At 35.6% G+C, this 21,472-nt stretch overlaps 1 protein-coding gene across 11 annotated transcripts in view; it reads right to left on the bottom strand.

Annotated features, from left to right (window-relative positions):
* TCF12 (transcription factor 12) overlaps nt 1-21,472 on the bottom strand; it is a 334,886-nt gene that overhangs the window by 56,477 nt on the left and 256,937 nt on the right. For 3 of the 11 annotated variants that reach the window (XM_019665626.1, XM_019665634.1, XM_019665641.1), the window contains exon 1: nt 9,068-9,231. The exons of the other annotated variants lie outside the window; for them this stretch is intronic. In XM_019665626.1, coding sequence (XP_019521171.1) covers nt 9,068-9,136 — 69 coding nt within the window. In that variant the 5' untranslated portion in view covers nt 9,137-9,231. Of the gene's footprint in view, nt 1-9,067; nt 9,232-21,472 lie in introns of those variants that run through there. 11 annotated transcript variants of the gene reach the window in all.

The raw sequence follows: 21,472 nt of genomic DNA, 5'->3' as shown, positions 1-21,472 counted from the left end.
GGTAATTCTGGTTAGTTTCATAACTTTCACATCCCACAGGGAAAAACACACACCTGTGGTACCTGAGAAGTTTGGGACAAGATATATTCCTATGAATTACCTGGAAGGATCCTACATAGGAGAATATGGCAGATAAAATGGTTTTTTCATTATACACATTAAGCATACTTTTCTAGTTTAGTGTTAGTACATAAAAATAGTGAAAAATAGTGTTCAAATGAAATAATTGGGTATATACAAATGTGTTTGTTTATAGGCTGATAGGCAGGAAAAAGTTTTCAGGAAAGGAATTTTGTACTTTTTCCTTATAATCAAATTTCGGTGTTTAAATTTACCACAGCTAGATGCCCTCTGTCCCCTTTTATTTAGATTTCCCCAAGCAAGGCTGAAACCATAAAAAATGAAAAATAAATCCACAGACATAGCAAGAAAGTACAATGAGAATAAAATTTAGAAGACAGCACTACAACATATGCTTTTTGTCGCAAATGCTTATTTACTATACACACCATCGCTGATCTGAAAGTATGCAATATAAAATTCTGTAATTCTATCCAGATTATAGATTGAAACAGTATGTAAGCCTCCCAAAGATAATTATGAAAGGTTCTGAGGTGTCATTTCATAAACAAAAAAACCCTACATAATCACTTTAAATTTATACATTATTTGTCAATTTATATTTCTTTATTCTTATTCCCATTCAATTCACTGTATCCTGTACATGACATACATGATACACATTTTAATGTGTATACATTTTTTTGGCAAAATGGCACTCCCGGTATTTATACCTAAAAAATTTTTAAATGTTTGCAATTACAAAAGCAAAAGGGATAAACCTGACTTTACTGGTTTATGAATTGCTGTCAAGTAAGGGAGAATATGCTGGTCAGATAATGGCCAATAGATGGCTGTCATGGAAAAGAAGAAAATCAAGACACAAAGCAGAAGAGACTTGCCTACTCATAAAAATTTTGAAGCTGTATGGAGAAAACAGGGATCATTTTAGAGGTCAAGTTATTGTTAATGTTAGTCTTTACAAACAGGCTTTGAAAAAATAAGACTTTTGAAGGATAGATCTTATAAATGAAAATGGTAAAAACTGCTGTAAGTTTGTTTACCAACATAAGTTCAAAGTTTGTATCATAAAAATGTTTCGAAAAACATGGTTCTCAAAGAGGCCCAACTAACAGCATTTCTAACACAGGCCAAATAACTTTACTTTTGGTATCTTAACCATAGCTTGCAAAAACATAGATGCAATGTTATGAAGCAGCAGTTGTGCCAGTCTCGAATTTTCAGATCAAAGAGTTCTTGCGGCAAAGCGCAACTGATGTGGTCTCAAAGACTTTATTAACTCCAGATGTAGGGAAACAGTCAGCCAATTCCACAAAAAGAGCAAGTCTCTTTTAGTTACAATCAGTACTGGCCACAAATTAAAACCAGACTGCTTATGTCATCTGATCACCTGCACATAGATGCCAGTTTTTTTCTAGTTAGTGATCTAATCATACGTTTAAATCTTAAGTATGATTTTGTATCACAACAAACAATCTTAAAATTAAGAGAAAAGAATATGTACGCTTTAAGATGATTAAAATCTACCAGGAGTCAAACTATTTTAAAGAGAAATAGAAAAGGTACAATTAAGTAATTTAAGATGTTCTATTAAAATGTTGTAGATATTTAGAAATTGTCTTTAGAATTCTAGCCTCCATTTCAGAAGGTCAGGCTCACAGTAGCTATCATGGTACTGTCTTCTTTCCCAAGCACTTATATTTTCTCCTTCAGGAATGGAGATGAGAGAAATTTTGAGTGTCTGGTGAATAGAGCCATTACATTTATTCCAAGTGGAATGAATATATAACTGAAACTCTAACAGCATTTCCCTTTCACTGTTAAGTTTGGTAAAAGAACAAATCCACATTAATATCTTAAATGTCCTCATCCCATCCACCCAAACTGACTTTTTAAGAGTGATAGAGTACTTCAGGGATGAATATTTATAATTATTCTTTATGGTGATCACACAATTATCTTTGGAATGTAGTTCGTATAACCAATTGCTGTCAAGTTAGCAAAAACAGATTCTCTTTTTCCTGTTTGGATGGTTCAGTTTAGTCACATGGATAACCCCAAATTCAGGGCAGCCCACTCTCTGTTTAGCTCTAGAGGCTGGAGCTGTATATTGTGCTCAATTTCAATGCATCCTTCATGTAATTAATATTGGAAACATTCATGTGAGGCAGGGAGACATAATGATTTTCTGATAGTTATTAAGAATAGATACTAGGAAGTAGAAGCTTTTGCTAAAAAGATAGCTTTTCTTTTTATCTTGTCCAATTCAGTGATGAGTTAAAAGACAATGTCATTCTCCATGCTCTTTAAAATAGATTCATAGCCTGTGTGGTAACTGATATTTTCAAATGTCCCAAATGATGAGGAGATGAGCTGGGAATTTTCTTCAGTATGTGAGAATAGCTATATATCTTAATTAAGATATTCCTCCATAGAAAATGAGAGGAATGCTTTAGAGGCATACTATCCAATAGAGGTTTCTGTGATGATGGAAATGTTCTGTATCTGTGCTGTACAAAACAGTAGCCACTAGTTTACATGTGATTATTCAACACTTAAAATGTGGATAGTACAACTGAGGGACTGAATTTTTAATTTTATTTTAATTAATTTAAATTGTCATATGTGACTAATGGTTACTGCAGAACAACACAGGTTCAGATCACTCTTCTTACTCAGTAGTTTAAAATTACATAAATTATTTTGAAAGAACTATTCTAGAAATCTCGTAAGCTCCAAGGCCTATGAAAACCAAAATCAGCCCAAACTCAAACATTTTGGGAATACCTTTAGCTATTAGGAAAGAAGAAAGATGGAGAAGCTTATCCATTTATCTGAACATGCTCTAATACAGAAATTATTACCAAGATTTCTTATGTTTAGGCTTCTATTCGTTCTTTTGTCAAGATGTTTTAAATAACAGTTCTCTTTAAGTTCCAATGTTAAATATTGAACGCTTAAATTCACGCTAGCATGGACCTCCAATATGTAAAAAGTTTATGTTAATAATAGAAATCATCTTCAGTACAATGTTTACCAACTTATCAGAATAACAAAGCAAAATCATTTGGCTAATTACCCTACCATCATAATTTTAAAATAAAAATGTGAAATTATATTTAGGAACATCCACTTAATTTATCTGCTATTTTATATAATTATATTTTGTATGAAACAATAAAAAATTTTACAAGACCTAGATTAATACCTAAAACTTGAGAAAAAAAAAACTAAGTCACTGGAAAAAAAGAAAACCCCAATCCAAGTTAAATCCTATCTTAAAGAACTGTAATTAAACCTCTGAGCCAATAATATTTAAAATATGCACATTTAAGGGTTAACACTTAAAAACTAAGAAAGAATAAGTAATGATAAAATTTATTTTTTAGTTATTGCTGATTAACCTATGCAAATTCCACACACAGTCTCACACACACACACACACACACACACACACACACACACACACACACANCACACACACACACACACACACACACACACACACACACACACACACACACACACACACACACACACACACACACCCAGATTCCTGATTTTTAAGGGACTTGAATTCTGTAAAAAGAGGCTGTTTAAAAAAGAATAATTTTAAAAATTGTTTAACAATTATACTCACTCAGATAAGAGTGCTAAGTGTTAGAGGAAGTTAAAGAAATTTCCTAAAAACGATTTCCTATTGATTTTTCTGATTATTTTGGGTCCATTATTTCCTATGAATACTGATCTTGTGTATACACTCAGATAAAAGGCATCTTTAACATAAATGGCAAAATTTTCAAGTTTCTGAAACTCAGATCTTCCCACTTTCCTTGTATCTTCTCTAATTAAAACAAACACAACCCCAAAAGAAAAAGTCATTAAAACATTTATTGAATAGCAGTCTAATTTAAGTATTCCTCAATATCTAAGAACACACAAATGAGATGTGATAAATATCTCAATGTTTTTAGTATTTTAATATTACAAAAAAATAGCAAGTTTTGTTATAAAGCCCAATCTATGACTGTAGCTTTTACGGTAATTCCAAGCCTAAGGGAGGGAATGTTTAGACAGTTCCAGTACTAAATACCACAAGAACTGAAACCAACATGCATTTATAAAGCAAAATGTCTTAAGTACAAGGACTAACTCAGGGACATACAAACCATCTCTATGGAAGATTCTTTTCACCTAATTAGCCTGCTAAAAACACAACTAGGATCTCAGTAAACGGGATAAATATGTTTATATTTTCAACAGTTTCATAAATAAAAGGACCAGTATCTTTTCTCAAGAATTTCTAGAGACATGTTTAGGGGTGAAATAAAATGTCCTTTCTAACAACAGGAAGAAAAAAGAATTCTAGTTTACAGTACAAAGCAGGTCAAAATCAATAACTACTTCTGCTGTCTAACAAGCACAGTTGAATTATTACTGATTTTCAATTGTGAGAAAAACTTAGGTAAGTCAAGCACATTTTTATTAATCTTAAGTTAACAGTACTGGGTATATTTCAACAGCTCCTTATTATAACTATCATTTTTATAATAACCACAAATTTTTTCCTGCGAGATAAACTATGGCTTTTTTATGGGACTGGGTTTGAAATTTGTATGCTAGGATAATATACTGAACAAACCAATGAGTATCACTTCTTAGTTACCTACATTTTAAATAAATTTAGATCCAACAATACAGCACCTGGTCCCTTTCTTCAACATGTTCATTAACTAGTGGAAAGGGACATAAATTTTTTTTTAAAACATTAAGAAAGCTGACCAGTGAGTGACAACATACTCTCTTGGCAGGGATTATAGTTTTAACTCACTGGTATTTATGCTCACTTGAATCAAGAGAAAAAAAGGTCTTTTTGGATTCATATCTGGAACATAGTCTGGTATTTTTGGAAAAGGGAAAAACAATCAAAGTAGATTTAAGCTAAAGTCCTTGTCATTCAATGTCACTAGTAGTCTATCTTCAGAGAATTCTTAAATGACTTCATGTTTTCCTCATCATACACGTAGATTTAACTCTATTGGGTGCACAGAGAGCCTGGAAATTTGAATTAATTGAACTGTATTTCCTTTCTTCTCTCGTTAATTAGCAATAAATCCCCAATGGAACAGAAATGTAGCTCCATACACTCTCCCATTGGTTTCTGTGCTTTTATTAACTGAAAATGTTTATTTGAAAAATAAGTCTTAGAAGTATTTTTAATGCAATTCTAGCTATTTAAGACCCCACTTCTTATGAAAATACAAATTATGTAGTCAGGCAGATGTCAAAACCATGGCTAAACCTATTTTCAGTACCATGAGTTTATTAGAAGGGGAGACCTGCTAGTCTAATTTCCTGAGTTTTTAAACATATCGAGGATAGTTTTAAGTTCTTCATCTTAAATAGAAATAAAAATTTGTTTGACTGACCACATTAATTAGCATTCAGAAAATTGTTACTCTGATCAAAGATGCAAAATACATTTATTTTTAAGAATGGTCAAGTGTTTTTCTCAGTTACATTTTCTTTCCATTATAGTATATTTTGATACAAATGATAGTAAGGATAAATGAAGTCTGGCCCTTTGCTATGGACACTAGTTTACTTGTTCTTGAATGATATAAGAGAAAATCTGCTTTTGAGAAAGGGACCTGGGTTCAGTTCTGGCCTCAGCACTTACTAACTGGGTGGGGGCTTAAGCAAGTTACTTAACTTCTCTGAACCTCATTTTCCTTATTTATAAAAGGAGGCTAGAAACAGATAAATGACAGAGTGGATGTGAGAATTAAATGAGGCAAACATAAAGTCCTCAGCATAGTTTCTGATACACAGTTGTCCTTATAATCATGTTAGTTCCTGTCTCTTCTTTCTCAGATTCCATACAAAGAAGCTCAATATTCAAAATGTGTGTCTGAGCTTGAGTTTTAAAACTTGGATTTCTGTGTTGTCTCTAATAAGATTAAAATAACCCTTGATAAATTAAAAGAGCATCATATCTGTACTTGCTGCAATTTTTATACCTGGAACACAACACTTTATAGCATCTGCAGTTCAAGACATAGAAAATGGAAGCTGATCAGATCAGAGGAAGGCCGAAACTCCAGAATACTCAAGGTGAAGAAAACATGAATCCTCTCCTCCCAAAACTTTCCTTCCTTCACCTCTAACACTTTCTACCTTTCTGCATAAAGGACACAATTTAATCATATCAATTAGAAAACTGAACACAGACCAAGTTCTTTATATGTAAGGAACTTCAGAAACCCACTATTCCTTGCTATTTTATCTCAAAAAAATTGATAATTCTCAAAATGGTTTTAAGTTCTCTATCATAAACACATATTAATATCTTATAGTATGATACAGAACACAGCTACACAAAGGCTACATATGATACATTAACCCTTCACTTTTCAAATAGTGGGAAAAATAGGGTTAACATTTTAGCTTTTCTTTTCTGCACACTGATGCTCAAGCTTGTTATACTTCCAATACTACAACATGGCCACATGATCTTAAATAATAAAATATGAAAAGGCTCTTCTCTGATTAATCTCGTTTTTTTTTTCCCTACAGCCTGTTCAGTCTTATTATTAAAATACCCCACACATCCTTAAAATATATGAACTTGGAAATTTAAAAATAAAAACAAAACCAAAAAAAGGAAAACATTTTGTTTAAGACTAGTACCATTTAGGATTTCTTGCCTTCTCATAATACCCATAATGAGATTGTAAAAATGAAATTTATGTGAACTTATTAGCATTTCAAAATATTAATCTGTCCTATCATTTTAAAATAAATTGATAAAATGGGATTAAAGAGTGAACTTAAATTTAACTGGTTCACTATAAGAATTATATTAAAACTTCCATAACTCAAATGGGGAAGTATTATTTCACTTAGAGTCCAGAAATATTGAAGTGTTAGTTTTTACTATAAAGCATTTATGGGTAGGCATTTCTCAACATATATTAAGACTGAGATATTTACATAGTCTTTGGATAATGTAAGTACACACTATATGACTTTCTTGTCGAAGAGTTATAAGAGACTACTACTACTACTACTACTACTACTACTACTACTACTACTAAAACTAGATAGAGGTGGGTAAAAATAAAATGCATATAAGAAAATACATATAAGACCAGGGCCTTATGAAACAGTAGACTAATACAATATATCATCTCTTTATGCATTTTTCAGGAACATAAAAGTCACCTCTGACCTATATAAGGCACGGCACAGCTATCAATTTTCAGGCTACACTTCTCTACCATACACCAGCTTTGTCATCTACCGTAAGCCTGGAAATACTTAATACGATCAAAGCTATCACCCACCCCCCACCAATGTAGAACAAAGAGAAATGTTGTAATAGAGTGATCTGTGCTCTCAAAAGAATAAAATCTAAACTCAATTTGAGTTATAGTCTCTCTGCTTCAGGGGTCCTGTATAATTAATTTTACTAAACTATCTCTCTCTCTCTCTCTCTCTCCATCTCTCACACACACCATCTTCAAACAGGCTATTTTATTTAAAATTGGACATAAAAGAAAAATATTTTCACAGTTGAAAGACAGTTGGCAAGGAAATTATATAGAGATCAAATAATTTCACTTATATTACCCCATCTAATTCTACTTCTCACTTTCCCTGAAGCTCTGCTTATATGGGCAGAGTGAACACATACTTTTTAATGAGTTTAAGGATATTTTGGCTTGATTATCATCTATGAATAAAGCTTACCCAAAAGTTAACCACCACATGCTAACAGAGTCCAAAGGGGCCTTACCAAAGCAGTCAGAGAAATGAAAAAGTGCTTGCATTAGTTCTCCTGTTGCCTGGTTAGAGCCATATGCTACTTTAAAACATTTTTAAGTGGGAAAAAGGGAAGGGACAAATGTATCTGATTTTATACCTATTTCAAGAAATGTGATTAAATTTTCTTTATAACTTCAAATATTAACATTAAAATGCCTCCACTCCTGATGCCCCCCCCCCACCAAAAAAAAAAATCACTAAAGTCATATAATAAAACACCTGAGAGAAAATTTTTTTGGGGGGAATGATTCAGGAGAAAAATACTGAATTCCTGACATAATCCCAGGATTGTTATTAGTATAACATTTTTATAATGTTTATCAAATATCTTACACAAAGATAACTCCTATCAACTCCTCCAGAGAAATTCACTTTCTTTTTAGAATACACAAAATCCTCTGACCCAAGATATTTTTGAGGAAACATACTAATAATTAATACTAAGTAATTAAAGAATAGAAAAGTCTTACTTAGCAACACAGAAAGGTATTATTTTAAAATTTCTAACCATATGCTATAAACCAACCAGAAATACATTCTTTGGAAAATATATAAAAGCATTCTTTGAAAATAGTGATTTATTTTATGAATCTGTACAGGGTCAAAATTCTACTTTGATTGGAAACAGATGGTATCCCAGTAAAGTCAGGCTCTGGACCTGAAACTCCAAACAGGAAATAGGCCCTCACTAGCTGACTGCTTCCCTAATCATTCCCAGAGCTTCATACTTGTTATTTTTATGAATATCCAATATGACTTTCATCTTTGCTTTCTATCTACAAAGCATTAAATAATCCTCTCTCTCTGTCTATATACATATGTGTGTATATTTTATATAGAGATTATATGTTTACAACATAAGAAAACATTAAAACAAATGTACTTTCAATCTCACTGCTAGTAGAGACATCGGGCATTAAAAATAATAACTCACAAATTTAAGTTTATTTTCTATACTATTTTAAAAAGCCAACAACTATTGAGTAACTATGTCAAAGACAACTTTACTGACACTACTTACAAAGAAATACACAATCTAAATGTATTGTAGAAAATGATAAAACAAAACCTTACAGGTTTCAGTAAAAAGCAATTAATCTACACTGCTTTCCATTAAACAAACCAGTTAGAGGCTATAGGAACAAAGAAAAAGACTTACCGTTTTACCATTGTAGTAATACATCAAAGAATTGCTGCCCATTCCCGGCACAGGATAAGCACAATACATGTTGATTTTGAAAATGTTACTGTTTGCAGCTAATGCACACAGCTTCTCTCCAAGACATACATCCACACAGCCAGAGTTAAGCCCTCAGCACTATGCATCCACACATGGATTTACTCAAAAGGAACTTATGCAAAACAGGACTGAACCAACTCACAGAGCAGAGAGGGAGGGTTTATGCTGTAAGTAACCTCTTTCAATAAGTCCTTGCATTGTGGAGGCTACCAATAAGATAAACTTTGGGGTATTAAAAAAATACAAGTCACTTACAAATGTTAAATAATGAAAAGAGATGCAATGTCCTGGAGATAAATATCCCAAGGAAGTATTAATGTTGTTATATATATGAGGTTGATTATCTATATATATATTTATCCATCTCTCTATAAGAAAGGCAAACTGACAGATATGCAAATCTGTTTTTAGGTTTAAGTGAATTAGAGCACTTCCCTGTGGCAGGGAAACCTAGCTTGCTACACCTCTACATTGCCATCTGGCTAAGTCTAAAGTTGCTTCCAACTTTGATAAACACATGATCAAGCAATCAGGAATTGGAAACACTGAATCATGTGTAACAAGAAGGATCTAGACAGTTAAGCCTTGTACAAAATCGCTTCCTGGAGAAAGCGGACAGTCATGTAAGTACCTCTTAAATAGCTGAACAAACTACGACTTTTTTTTAAATTATAAAAATCATATTAAAAAAATGGAAAGGAACACTTTTCATGAGAATGTTCGGTCCAAAAATGGAAAAAATTATCTTGAAAATATAAATGAGCTGTTTTTAAAATGAACATATTTAATAATATAGATTTTCAGTTATAAAGCTCCTTAAATTCCTCATTCATAACACCAATTAAAAGTTTATAAATGGACTTCACGCTTCTAGAACATCGAATATGTATTAAGCAATTCAGTAATTAAATAGAAAAACAAGATTTTGTTTTCCCTTATAAAAAAGTATGAAAGACTGGTGTGTATAAATGACAAAATGTGCATTCTAGATGATAAACTAAAAAAAGATTTCTTAGAAGTCTTTCTTCCCTCTAATTTCATTATTGTTCTAAGGAATACTTTATATATCACATTTTAATATGAATGCTCAAATTTCTCAAAAAGGAAAAATCAGTGTGGGAATAAATATCTTGTAGATTTAAAAACTTCATTATATTTAGAAATTAAAAGGTTTTAGACATTGTCTGCAAATACGTATTTCTCACACACAAACACATTTTGTTATTTAGAAAATTTTCAATTTGTCTTTTGGTGTGGACAGAAAAACAGAACAGCAACTTTTCTTTTCTCTCATTTGCCCCCATCAGAACTCTGTATTATCTTTTCTCCCTGTGCCTTCTTGGTTCTAACAGAACCTGTTAATCAGAGGAGAGCTCACAGGCTGCAAAATGGGGCACATTACTTTTTCTTAAAGGCAACTTGATGAAGCAGAATTTCTCTAACTTAGAAATATTCTATAAGGGACCAGCCCCACCCCCCACACCCCCTTCTTATGAAACATACTGATCAAATTATAGTAATAAAACTAAACCAAACAATAAGGTCGGCTAACTTCACAACGTTTTAAAGGCTGATGGTATCGGAATAACAATAAAACCTCCCCACAGTCTCCAGATATAGAAAAGGCTAAGCAGCAGCTGCAAAAGAACATCACTGTACAGCAGACTATTAAAATGCCAGTCTGCAGAGTGGTTTGTAACTTCCTCCCTCCTGAGAGACCACAAAGACCCATTTCAATCCTTAGAGAACTGTGTAAAAGCTTTGATTTACAATTAACAATGCCATGCCTTAAAAACATTCCAGTAAATTTTAGTCTTTCATAGACATACTCTTTCTCTGACAGAAGACCTACTCTTAGAAAAAAAAGGAAAATGACCATCTAAAATGAAATTTCCTTTTCTCTTGATTAAAAATTTAAAAAATCCTTACTTTTGAATAGAAATTGAGGGATGGGGGGAAGGGGAGCCACAAAGCACTATCAATACTTCAGCATTTTCTTCCTACAATCATTACTTCAACCTGACAAAACTTTTATATATTAGTTTAAAAAAAAATCCATCTACAGTAGTTAGACTCATTTCTTTGAGGTTGTCAGAAAAGAGAGAGAGAGGACTATGTTGCCTGATAAAACAAAAGCATAATGTAAACCCAATTATGCAACCTTGACTATTAAAGCACAACGAAAATTTTAGTATTTCATCATCAGTTCTTTATTGTAGAGGCAACTATATGATATTATGAAAGGAATAAACAAATATACAAGTAAAAAGCTTCTGAATAAAGTCAGACAGTATAATATTTTACTTTTCTAAAAACAGTTTATTAAGCAAGAATATAACTTTTGCTGCTGAATCTGAAACCTGACTGTGAAATATAAGAATTTTTAAGAAGAGTTGTGTAACTAATTAAAAGCTTTTGCTTCTACTCTTCATTCCTCCTCTCAAAAACAGGTACAAAATCCAAACACGTATGTTTAAGACACCACAACCCACCATAATACATTTTTTCAGTATACACCACTGCCTAATTGTGAGTGTATGTACAAACGGATGGTGGGATGGGGTCAGGGTAGATCTACATAGATATGACATTAAACTCATTCCTCAAAAACAGCAAATCATCCAGAAAACTGGTGGTACTTCAAATAAAATGTTTCCATATTCTACTGTACACTATGATAAGGCCTTTTAGGTTTGCTACTCCAAAATACCATTTTTTAGAAGTTGCCTTACCCTAAAAAAACTAAGACTGGTTGGTGTAGACAGTCATTTTCTTTATCACAATTATAAATTATTATATCTTCTATGACAAAGTCTTTTTTCTCTTCCTCAAAAATATTTTTTGAAATAAATCTAATTTAATCTATGTAACAGCTGCAGAACAAATTTTTTTTTTAAGGAGAATCATATTACAGGGAAAAATGCATATAGCTGGATCAAGTGCTGCTCTAGTCAATGCAGTTGTTTAATCTTTGCCTTCTTTTTTTTAAAGAACATGTCAAGGGTTAATCCTGTGACTCCATCTGACAAAATGAGTCAGCTGGAGACAGGGCCACTTTTTAAACCTGATTTCAGACAGACAAGCAGTCGCATAGGAGCTATGAACTGTCATGCACTTTTTATCCTGAATTGTTTCCACCCACAATTCTACGTAATCACTTATGTGTTATTCTAAGATTACGTGATTTGACTTAATATTCACACTGCCTAGTCCAACAATCTAAAAAATCACCAAGTTTTATAGCCAAATGCGCATACTGTATACATGGGCAACATGATTAATGAAAATGTCAGAGAAGTCTGAAAAAATATGACTCAGAGCCATACATCTTTTATTAGCAAACCGATGATTCCTGGTTTGAGTATTACTGCATTTCACCATTTGCGAATATGCTTACCCCCTTCCAGGGTTCAGGATGTACTGTTTATTGCCATTCCAACAGTCATCAAGCACAGACCTAAGCTAGATAAGAAAAAGCTATAAAGTGCTTTGCGTAAGCAATTTACTTCTTTACTGAAGATTTAAGAAAAGATGTTTTCAAAAAGTCTACTAGGTAGGGACTTCCTGGCAACTTCAGTTACCTTCCAGGCCCCCATGCAAAAATGTCCTTTTTTCTGCTTATTTTTCTGTTCATTGGGAAATTGGCAGATCTTCCTTGGAGAGCTATGCAATAGTTCTTGGGAATAACCATGTAGTATTTTAATCTATTTTATTAGTTGTTCTTTATCCCTGATACTTGGATCATTGTAACTCGCATGTCTGTTTTTTAAACTACCCTTAAAGCAAGACTGTTTCAAGAGTGACCTAAAATTCTAAAAAAGTTTTCAAAAGAAAACGTTCATTTAACCGAATTACATATCTTGAATTAATTAATTACTAAAGGCCAGTTAGTGGTTAACCTTACAGCATATTTTTCTAAAACAAGAAGGCAACATTCCCTTGTCCCAAAAGGCCAGAAGATCTGGCTGGAAAATGAAATCTAAAATTTGCTTATAGGTTTCCTCATAAAGTTTCAACATAATTCTAAGTTAATTCCTGGAAAACAAGAATTCCACAGTGATAAACAAAGCCAAACAAAATTCACATGTGAATAATTCCACAAATGAACTCTATATTTTCCTAAAGCATGTGGAATTCAGTAAATAACTAATAAATGATTGGCTGCAAAAGGTGTGTGTGTGTGTGTGTGTGTGTGTGTGTGTGTGTGTACGCGCACGCGCGCAAAGGTGTGTGTGTGTGTGTGTGTGTGTGTGTGTGTGTGTGTGTGTACGTACGCGCGCGCGCGCTCGCGCCCTAGGGGCGGGAAGTGTGGGGTGATGATAGGTTTAAGAGGATATTAAGTGAGAGAGCCTGTAAGTGGGCATATTCAATGCACAAGACCCGTTCCAATGCCTCCTCTTCCTCATTTAGCTTGTAGAGTGATGACTTGTGAGTGAATGCTGTCGCCTACATGTGCAGTACTTATTTAGCCTGGCTAATGAAATGAGACACCAAATCAGACACAAAAATTCTAGATTTTATGTCTGAACATTACACAATGCAGATTTTTCTAGTATAGTAATATGCTGCTTTGTAAATAAAGTCATTCCTAAGTGTTTATGAAGACCATGGATATTGGTCTTTTTCCAATATCCTCACAATTTAGAAAATCTACTTTTGCAAAAAAGAAAACAAGAATATAAAATTCTAGTGAAATAATGCATCCTTCTTAAACCAGTCCACTAACATTCAATGCACATTATTTACAGATAATGCTATTGATCTGAAATCATATAGTGCATCTTTTAATTCAACAATATCACCTTCATCTTGCTGACACCAATCAACCAGTAAAAAGGCTTCCAAATATTGTTTTCCCACTGTATAAAAATATTAAAAATTAACGACCTGATTTTGTGATATTTGTTCAGGTCATAATTGTTCTGAAAAAAATTGTTCCAATTATACCTTAATTGTGAACACCTAAGTCTTAGCCAAGCCAATAATCAGTTATAGAGGATGATATTATAGATTGGTCTGAGTACTTGTACACAATTTATTTGGATATTGGTTAGAAATGAGGAGCATTAACACACACATAAACATACACTTCTCAAAGCAGAGTAAAAACACATTCTCAAGTTCACAAATCACATCACCTGTCTCAGACATAGAACATCAGATTTCTTAGTGTGTACAAAAATCTCAAATCTAATTTGAGTTTTAGAAATGCTTAATGATTAACAAATTAGAAAACACCTATCTGTATAACCAATGGAAACAATGAGCTACATAAATTGCATTTATAGGGCAAAAGAACACTTACTTAACTCCCCTTTTGACAACCATATGACTAGAATGAGGAATTGTAAAACAGCTATACCTCCTGGAGGAGAAAGCAAATAAATCTCTTTTCTGAGGTAAATAAATAGTATCCCCTTGGTACAAACAGAATTGATAGATCATACAAAGCTTCTAAAAGGCAATCATTAGACACCCCTTCAAATTAGATATAACTATAATTACTGAGAATATGTAAATTACATGTTTCTTTTGATCACAAACTCACTATGACATAGCAGTTTTCTTTGAAAAATTAAATGGCGGGGGTGGGGTTGGGGTTGGGTCCTCTTCTCTAGTAATTCCTGCATCTTTGGCTGTCCATTTCTTTCCCCACATGAATTGCAGTTTTGTCACTTTTCATTTACCACTTGAAATAACATGGTAAAAGAATCATTAACTACGTTGCAACTTGATAATTTTCCTGCAGATGGCTCTATAATCACAGGACTAACTGTCTAATGGTGTGTGCAGTGCTTAAAAACACCAAATGAGGACACCCAGGTTTTTAAATTCCTTAAAAAGCCAGCACTTCTGAAGAGCTTTCAAGACTGGACAAGGCTTTGCACTACTGACATATTAGATAACCTAACAACACAAGAAAACTGTAAGCAAACAAAGCTATTTAAAAGAATCATTTGTAGAAGGTAAAGAATTCGGTGTTGGGTCCAGTTAGCTCTCCCTTAAGGGAAGTGCCAACCATCTTTTTGTTTCTTTTTCTGACCCATACAGTTTTTTCTTCTGAGCTGGAAAGAGCCAGGACCTTTCAATTTATGAGAAATGAAACAGCACCAAGATAGTCTATTCTATTTTAAAAATTACTTTTTAAAGAGACCGGAAGCAACATCTGCATCTTAGCCCAGAGCCATTTCAAGAATTTGCAATTTGAAGATGTAAATAACCTATATTAAGTTATTTCTGCCCCCCAATCTATGTTTTGTTTCAGTAAAAAAATCTTGTTAGTGGCTACAATTTTTTTAAAAGATTTTTATTAAAATATAGCTAACCTACAATATTATAGTAGCTTCAAGAGTATACCATAATTATTCAACATTTATATACCTAAAGAAATGATCACTATGGTAAAATCCAGCAACCATCTGACACCGTACCACATTATTATAATATTATTCACTATATTCCCTATATGGTATGTTACATCCCCGTGACTTACCGTATTTGCCGGCGTATAAGACGATTTTTTGGCCCTGAAAAATATGCCTCCAAGTGGGGGGTCGTCTTATACACCAGGTACACTTCAGATAGACTGCCCATAGTGCTTGCCCCGTGCCATAGTGGCCTCCCGATGCCCGCCCACTTCATTCCACATACCGTTCAGGCATCAGCAGCGCTGCTGGGTGTATGCTCGGCTGTGTGCGATTTTGCTGTTATGCGATTTTACCACACTCGCAAAATCGCACACAGCCGACCATATAACAAACTCTGTATTTTGAGTGGAAATGTTAGGGGGTCGTCTTATACGCCCAGTCGTCTTATACGCCGGCAAATACGGTATTTGTTTTAAACCTGGAAATTTGGATCTCTTATTCCCCTTCACCTTTTCCCCCCTTTAAAAATTTTTCAATCAAAACTGACATTCAATATTAGTTTATATTAATTTCAGGTGTACGGCATAGTGGTTAGACATTTATATAATTTAAGAAATAATCCCCCTGACTAGTCTAGTACTCACCTAGCACTATACATAGTTATTACCATATTATTGACCATATTCCCTGTGCTTTACTTTACATCCCCATGTCTATTTTGTAACTACCAGTTTCTACTTCATAATCCGTTCAGATTTTTTACTCTGTCCCCAAACCCCTCCCATCTATCATCCCAACAAATCTAGTACCAATATGATATCACACATAGTTATTACATTATTGACTACATTCCTTGTGCTATACCTTATACCCCCATGGTTACTGTGTAACAACAAATTTATACTTCTTACTCCCTTCACCCTTTTCACCCATTCCCAAACCTCACCCCCCCCCCACCCCCAACCCCAATCTGGCAACCATCAAATTGTTCTCTGTATCTATGAATTTGTTTGTCTGTTTTGTTCTTTGGATTCCACATATAAGCAAAATCACATTGCATCTGTCTCTGTCTTACACTCCACTCAGCACAATGCCTTCCAGGTCCATCCATGCCACTGCAAATGGCAAAAACCCATTCCCTTCCATGGCCGAGCAATATTCCATTGTACATGTGTACCACCTCCTCTTTACCCATTCTTCCATTGATACCAGGCTGCCTCTACATCCTCGCTGTTGTAAATAATGCTGCAATGAACGTATGGTTGCACACGTTGTCCACTTGAAGTAGCGTTTCGGTTTCTTCAGATAAATATGCTGAAGTGGGATTACTGGGTCCTTCTTTGACTCTTGTTATAGGCTTTGTTTTCAAGTCTATTTTGTCTGGTGTAAGTATTGCTACCCCAGATTTTTTTGTTTCTTTCGTTTCCATTTTTATGAAATATCTTTTCCCATCCTGTTACTTTTCATCTTTGTGCATCTTTCAACCTGAAGTGATTCTCTTGTAGGCAGCATATGTAAGGGTTTTGTTTCTTATCCACTCAGTCCTCCTATGTCTTTTGATTGGAGCTTTTAATCCATTTACATTGAAAGTAACTGTTGATAGATATGTAGCAATTGCCATTTATTTTTCATAATTTTGACCTCCCCCCTGCTCCACCCTCTCTCCCACCCATCTTAAAGAAGTCCCTCTAACATTCCTTTTCTGGGAAGCTCTTTATCTGTCCTTAGATTCTAAATGATAACTTTGCTGAGTAATCTTGGTTGTAGGTCTTTGATTTTCATCACATTAAATATTTTGTACTAATCCCTTCTGGCCTGCAAAGTTTCTCTTCAGAAATCAGCTGACATTCCTATGGGAGCTCCCTTATAAAAGTTACTGGCTGCTGTCACTTGCTGTTTTTAGGATTCTCTCTTTGTATTTAATTTTTGCCATTCTAATTATAACGTGTCCTGGTGTGGGCCTGTTGGGATTCATCTTATTTGGGACTCTCTGTGCTTCCTGGAGTTGTATGGCTATTTCCTTCGCCAGTTTAGTAAAGTTTTTAGTCATTATTTCTTCAATATAGGTTCTCAATCCTTTGCTTTCTCTCTTTTCCTTCTGGTACCCCTATGAAGTTATACTTGCATAACCGAATGTTGTTATACTTGATGTTGTGCCAGAGGTCTCTCTTTTTTTTTTTAAAGATTTTATTAGGGAATTAGAGGAGGGGAACAGACAAGTTGCTGTCATTTTATTCTTCAGTCTAGTTGGGGAGGACGTTGCTTCACTGGCCCATGTTGGTATTATCATTACACTCTTCCCGGATGAGGCAGATCGGTCGCCGGCCTCTGGATGGCCGCTCACTGCAGCTCTTTGGCAGCTCATGCCAGCTACCTGCTACTCATGCTGGCTGCCAGCCACACACGGTAGCTTATGGCAGCCCACTGCAGCAGGGGCTGCAGCCTATGCTGTCGCCGGCGACTCATGGCAGCCCAGCTCCAGGTCGAGCTGTTGTTCACCATCTTAGCTGTGGAGGGCGCAGTGTCACTGGCCCCCATGTGGGATCCGAACCGGGGCCCTGCTGCTCAGCGATGGCATCCCAAGCCAGTTTTTAACCAATGTGCCACTCGGCTGGCCCCAGAAGTCTCTTAAACTGTCCTTATTTTGGGGGATTCTTTTTTCTTCTTGTTGTTTTGATTGGGTGTTTTCTGCTACCTTGTCTTCCAAATCGCTGATTCGATCCTCTGCTTCACCTAGTCTGCTGGTGATGCCTTCTAGTCCATTCTTCATTTCAGTTATGGTATTCTTCACTTCTGACTGGTTCTTTTTTTATGGTTTCTATGTCCTTTTTAATACTTGCTATCTTTGTTAAGGTTCTCACTAAGTTCCTTGAGCATCCTTATAACCATTGTTTTGAACTCTATCTGGTAGGTTGCTTGCCTCCATTTTGTTTAGTTCTTTTTCTAGACTTTTCTCCTGTTCTTTCACTTGGTATGTATTTCTTTGTTTCCTCATTTTAGCTGCCTCTCTGTGTTTGTTTCTATGTATTAGGTAGATCTGCTGGGTCTCCCAGTCTTGGCTGGGTGGCCTTATGTAGTAGTTGCCGTGTGGGGCCCTGGCACAATGTCCCTGTTCACTTGCTCTGCATTTTCCAGGAATGTGCCTTGTATGGGTTGTGTGTGCTCTCCTGTTATAGTTGAACCTTGACTGCAACTGGAACATCAGTGGGTGGGATTGACCATCAGGCTAACTGGTTGTGGGGTTTGGCCACCTCCACAGCTTACAGGCTGCAGTGTGGGGGGGCTTAACCCCCTGAGTGGGATTTGCCCCAGTGGGCTCTGGTGCCTGTTTAGACTGCCTTTTGGGTGTGCCCTTGTGGGACCAAGTGGGCAGTGCTCTGCTGTAGTCTGAAGCTAACCTCAAAATGTTTATTCTACAGCCTGCTGGGGGTGCACCAGCACAGACCCAGGTCACCCACTATGACCAGCCGGGGATGACCTGGTAGAAAATACAAAGCGAATCGTCATTGTTCACTGCCTGTGGGAGAAGCCACACTGCAATCTGAGGATGTCTACCATCAGTGCCAAGCCTGGGGAAGCTCCACAAAATGTTACAACACTCTAAGGCCTCCTGCCACCTGCCAGCTGTCTTAAGGTTCTGCTGCTGATAAAGCCTCATGTGGTACATAAGTTGGGTGAGACAGTGTCTCAGGGAGTCACTAGAGTGACTCTACCACTCTACCGTAACCAAGAGTTACGGTTACCAGGTTAATGTAAATTCTGGTTTGGTGAAAGTGCCGAGCCTGGAACAACTCAGCAAAAGTCTCAGAGCATACCGAGACTAGTTGTCGCCTGTCTGAGGCCCATGGACTCTGATAGTTTTCTAAGAAAGAGTGCACTGTGGGTGAGACTGGTTGCTCTCTTGAGAACGTGCCTTTGGTGTTGATCAAGTTGGATGGGGCAGGGTCCCAGTGAAGCTCACCAGACCAATCAGATTCAGATTTGGACTATGAAGGAGGGCTCAACACAGGAAAAATGGCACCCATCTGCCAGCTGCATAAGAGGAGGACCCCACAAAGGGAAAATGACAACTGTCATCCAACCCTCGTTTCACAGCCACAAACCTCAGTCTGCCCCCACCCCCTTGCCCCGTATGCCTCTGACATCCTTCCCCTCCACCCCCCAAGTCACAGTCCCTCTGCTGGGAGCCCAAGGTGAGAGCTTGCGAGTGAGTGAATCCGTGCACTGGCCATTTAAGAGGACATCTGGGTTTTCCACAGCCTTCAATCCCCACTGTTTTTCACAGCCAGATGTTGTGGGGGATCTTCTCCCTGGCACCAGTACTCTGGGCTGGGGAGGCCAGCATGCGGCTGGGGTCTCTTGCTCCTCCAGGAAGAACCTCCGCGGTTGAGATATCCCTCCTAGTTCTCAACTGCCACACAGAGGTTTGTAGCCAGCCCTCCTACCAGTCTCGATGCAGCTTCTTTATATCCTTAGTTATAAAACTTTTGTTCAGCCAGACTTCAGATGGCTCTCCAGGTTGATAGTTCAATAATTTAGTTGTAATTTTAATGTGTTCATGGAAGGAAGCAGGCACAGTGTTTTATATACTCTGCCATCTTGGATCTGTTTGTGGCTGTAATTTTTTAATACTTCATTTCTCTAATTAATTAAATATGGAGAGTCTACCAAGTTATTCTGGCTTATATTTGTAATGATCAAGTAACAAAGCAGAGTTAATTTTAGCTATATTCACTGAAATAATCATGCAGATCTTGAATTTATGAAAAGAACGATCTTAAAAAGAATGGTTTCTTACTACTAAATTCTGATGACTACTCTCAACAAAAGCCAAATAATACTTCATTTTGAAAACACATCTGAGGAGGATATAATAAATAGGGAGGAGGTGAGAGATGGTGTCAGTTCAACATGAAACAAGGCAAAACAAAATTTAAAGTTCGACTAATGTTTAGTATGCTTCCTCGGTAAAGGCAATATACCACCCCAACAATAAATTTTCCTTATGAGACAGATTGAGAAACAGACACAAACTTTGAAAGAAGAAATCTGTTCAGCTACTTGTTCTATGTATCTACATCACATCTACATACAGAAGGGGAGAAACATTCTTCCTACCACTCATTAGGACTCTGTAATGTGAGCTAGACTGCTCAGGTACCAGACACTATGACGTCATATCATATGATGAAAAAGAGCACTGGACTAGGTGTCAGGAGATAGGGATCCAGGTTTTAGCTCCACCTCTTAGGAGTCATGAGAGTTTAAGTTAGACCAATGATTTTCCCTGAGTCTAAGTTTCCATTTCTGCAAAATACAGGCATTAAACTAAGCCAAAGATTTCCTAGCCATTTCACCACCAATAAAACCTTTTATTACCTACTCCACCCCAAAACACTGAATTTCTATTATGAAAGATTTTGGTCTCCCAAATTCTTTTTTATTGAGTTATAATGAATGTTTTCCCTGTTAAAACAAAACAAGACAAAACGAAACACAAAGCCATGTAACTTCCATTCAGGACTTCTGATTAAAAGGGAAATGAAGCACTGCCGTGCTGAGCTGAAATAATTCTAGTGAAAGACATCTGATGTTTTAACTACCACGGATAATTTTATTTCAGTAAACTACACAATTTGTTAGGTATTCTGAAATATTTTACATCTTGTCAGGTTACTATTTTTGAAGACCCAGGGCTGTGAATCACTGGTATAGATAATACTTAGTATCCACACCAACCTTAAAGTGTATTTTTATAATCATCTCTGAAAGTGGAATAATTAAAGTCTAAAGCCTCACATGAAATGAAAGGTTGATACAAAAGGGAATCCAAAAACATAATTACAACTTCTCAGTTCTAAGCTAAGAGTCCAAATGCTTTGTGTTCTAATAACATTTATGCTAGCAAATAAGGTATTTTTATAAGGGGTTAGTTATATACTTCCATTACCTAGTA

The sequence above is a fragment of the Hipposideros armiger genome, unplaced genomic scaffold (assembly GCF_001890085.2).
Source record: "Hipposideros armiger isolate ML-2016 unplaced genomic scaffold, ASM189008v1 scaffold_12, whole genome shotgun sequence".
Classification (NCBI taxonomy): Eukaryota; Metazoa; Chordata; class Mammalia; order Chiroptera; family Hipposideridae; genus Hipposideros; species Hipposideros armiger.
The sequence above is the reverse complement of the archived record's forward strand: the minus strand, read 5'-3'. Positions and strand labels throughout refer to the sequence as shown.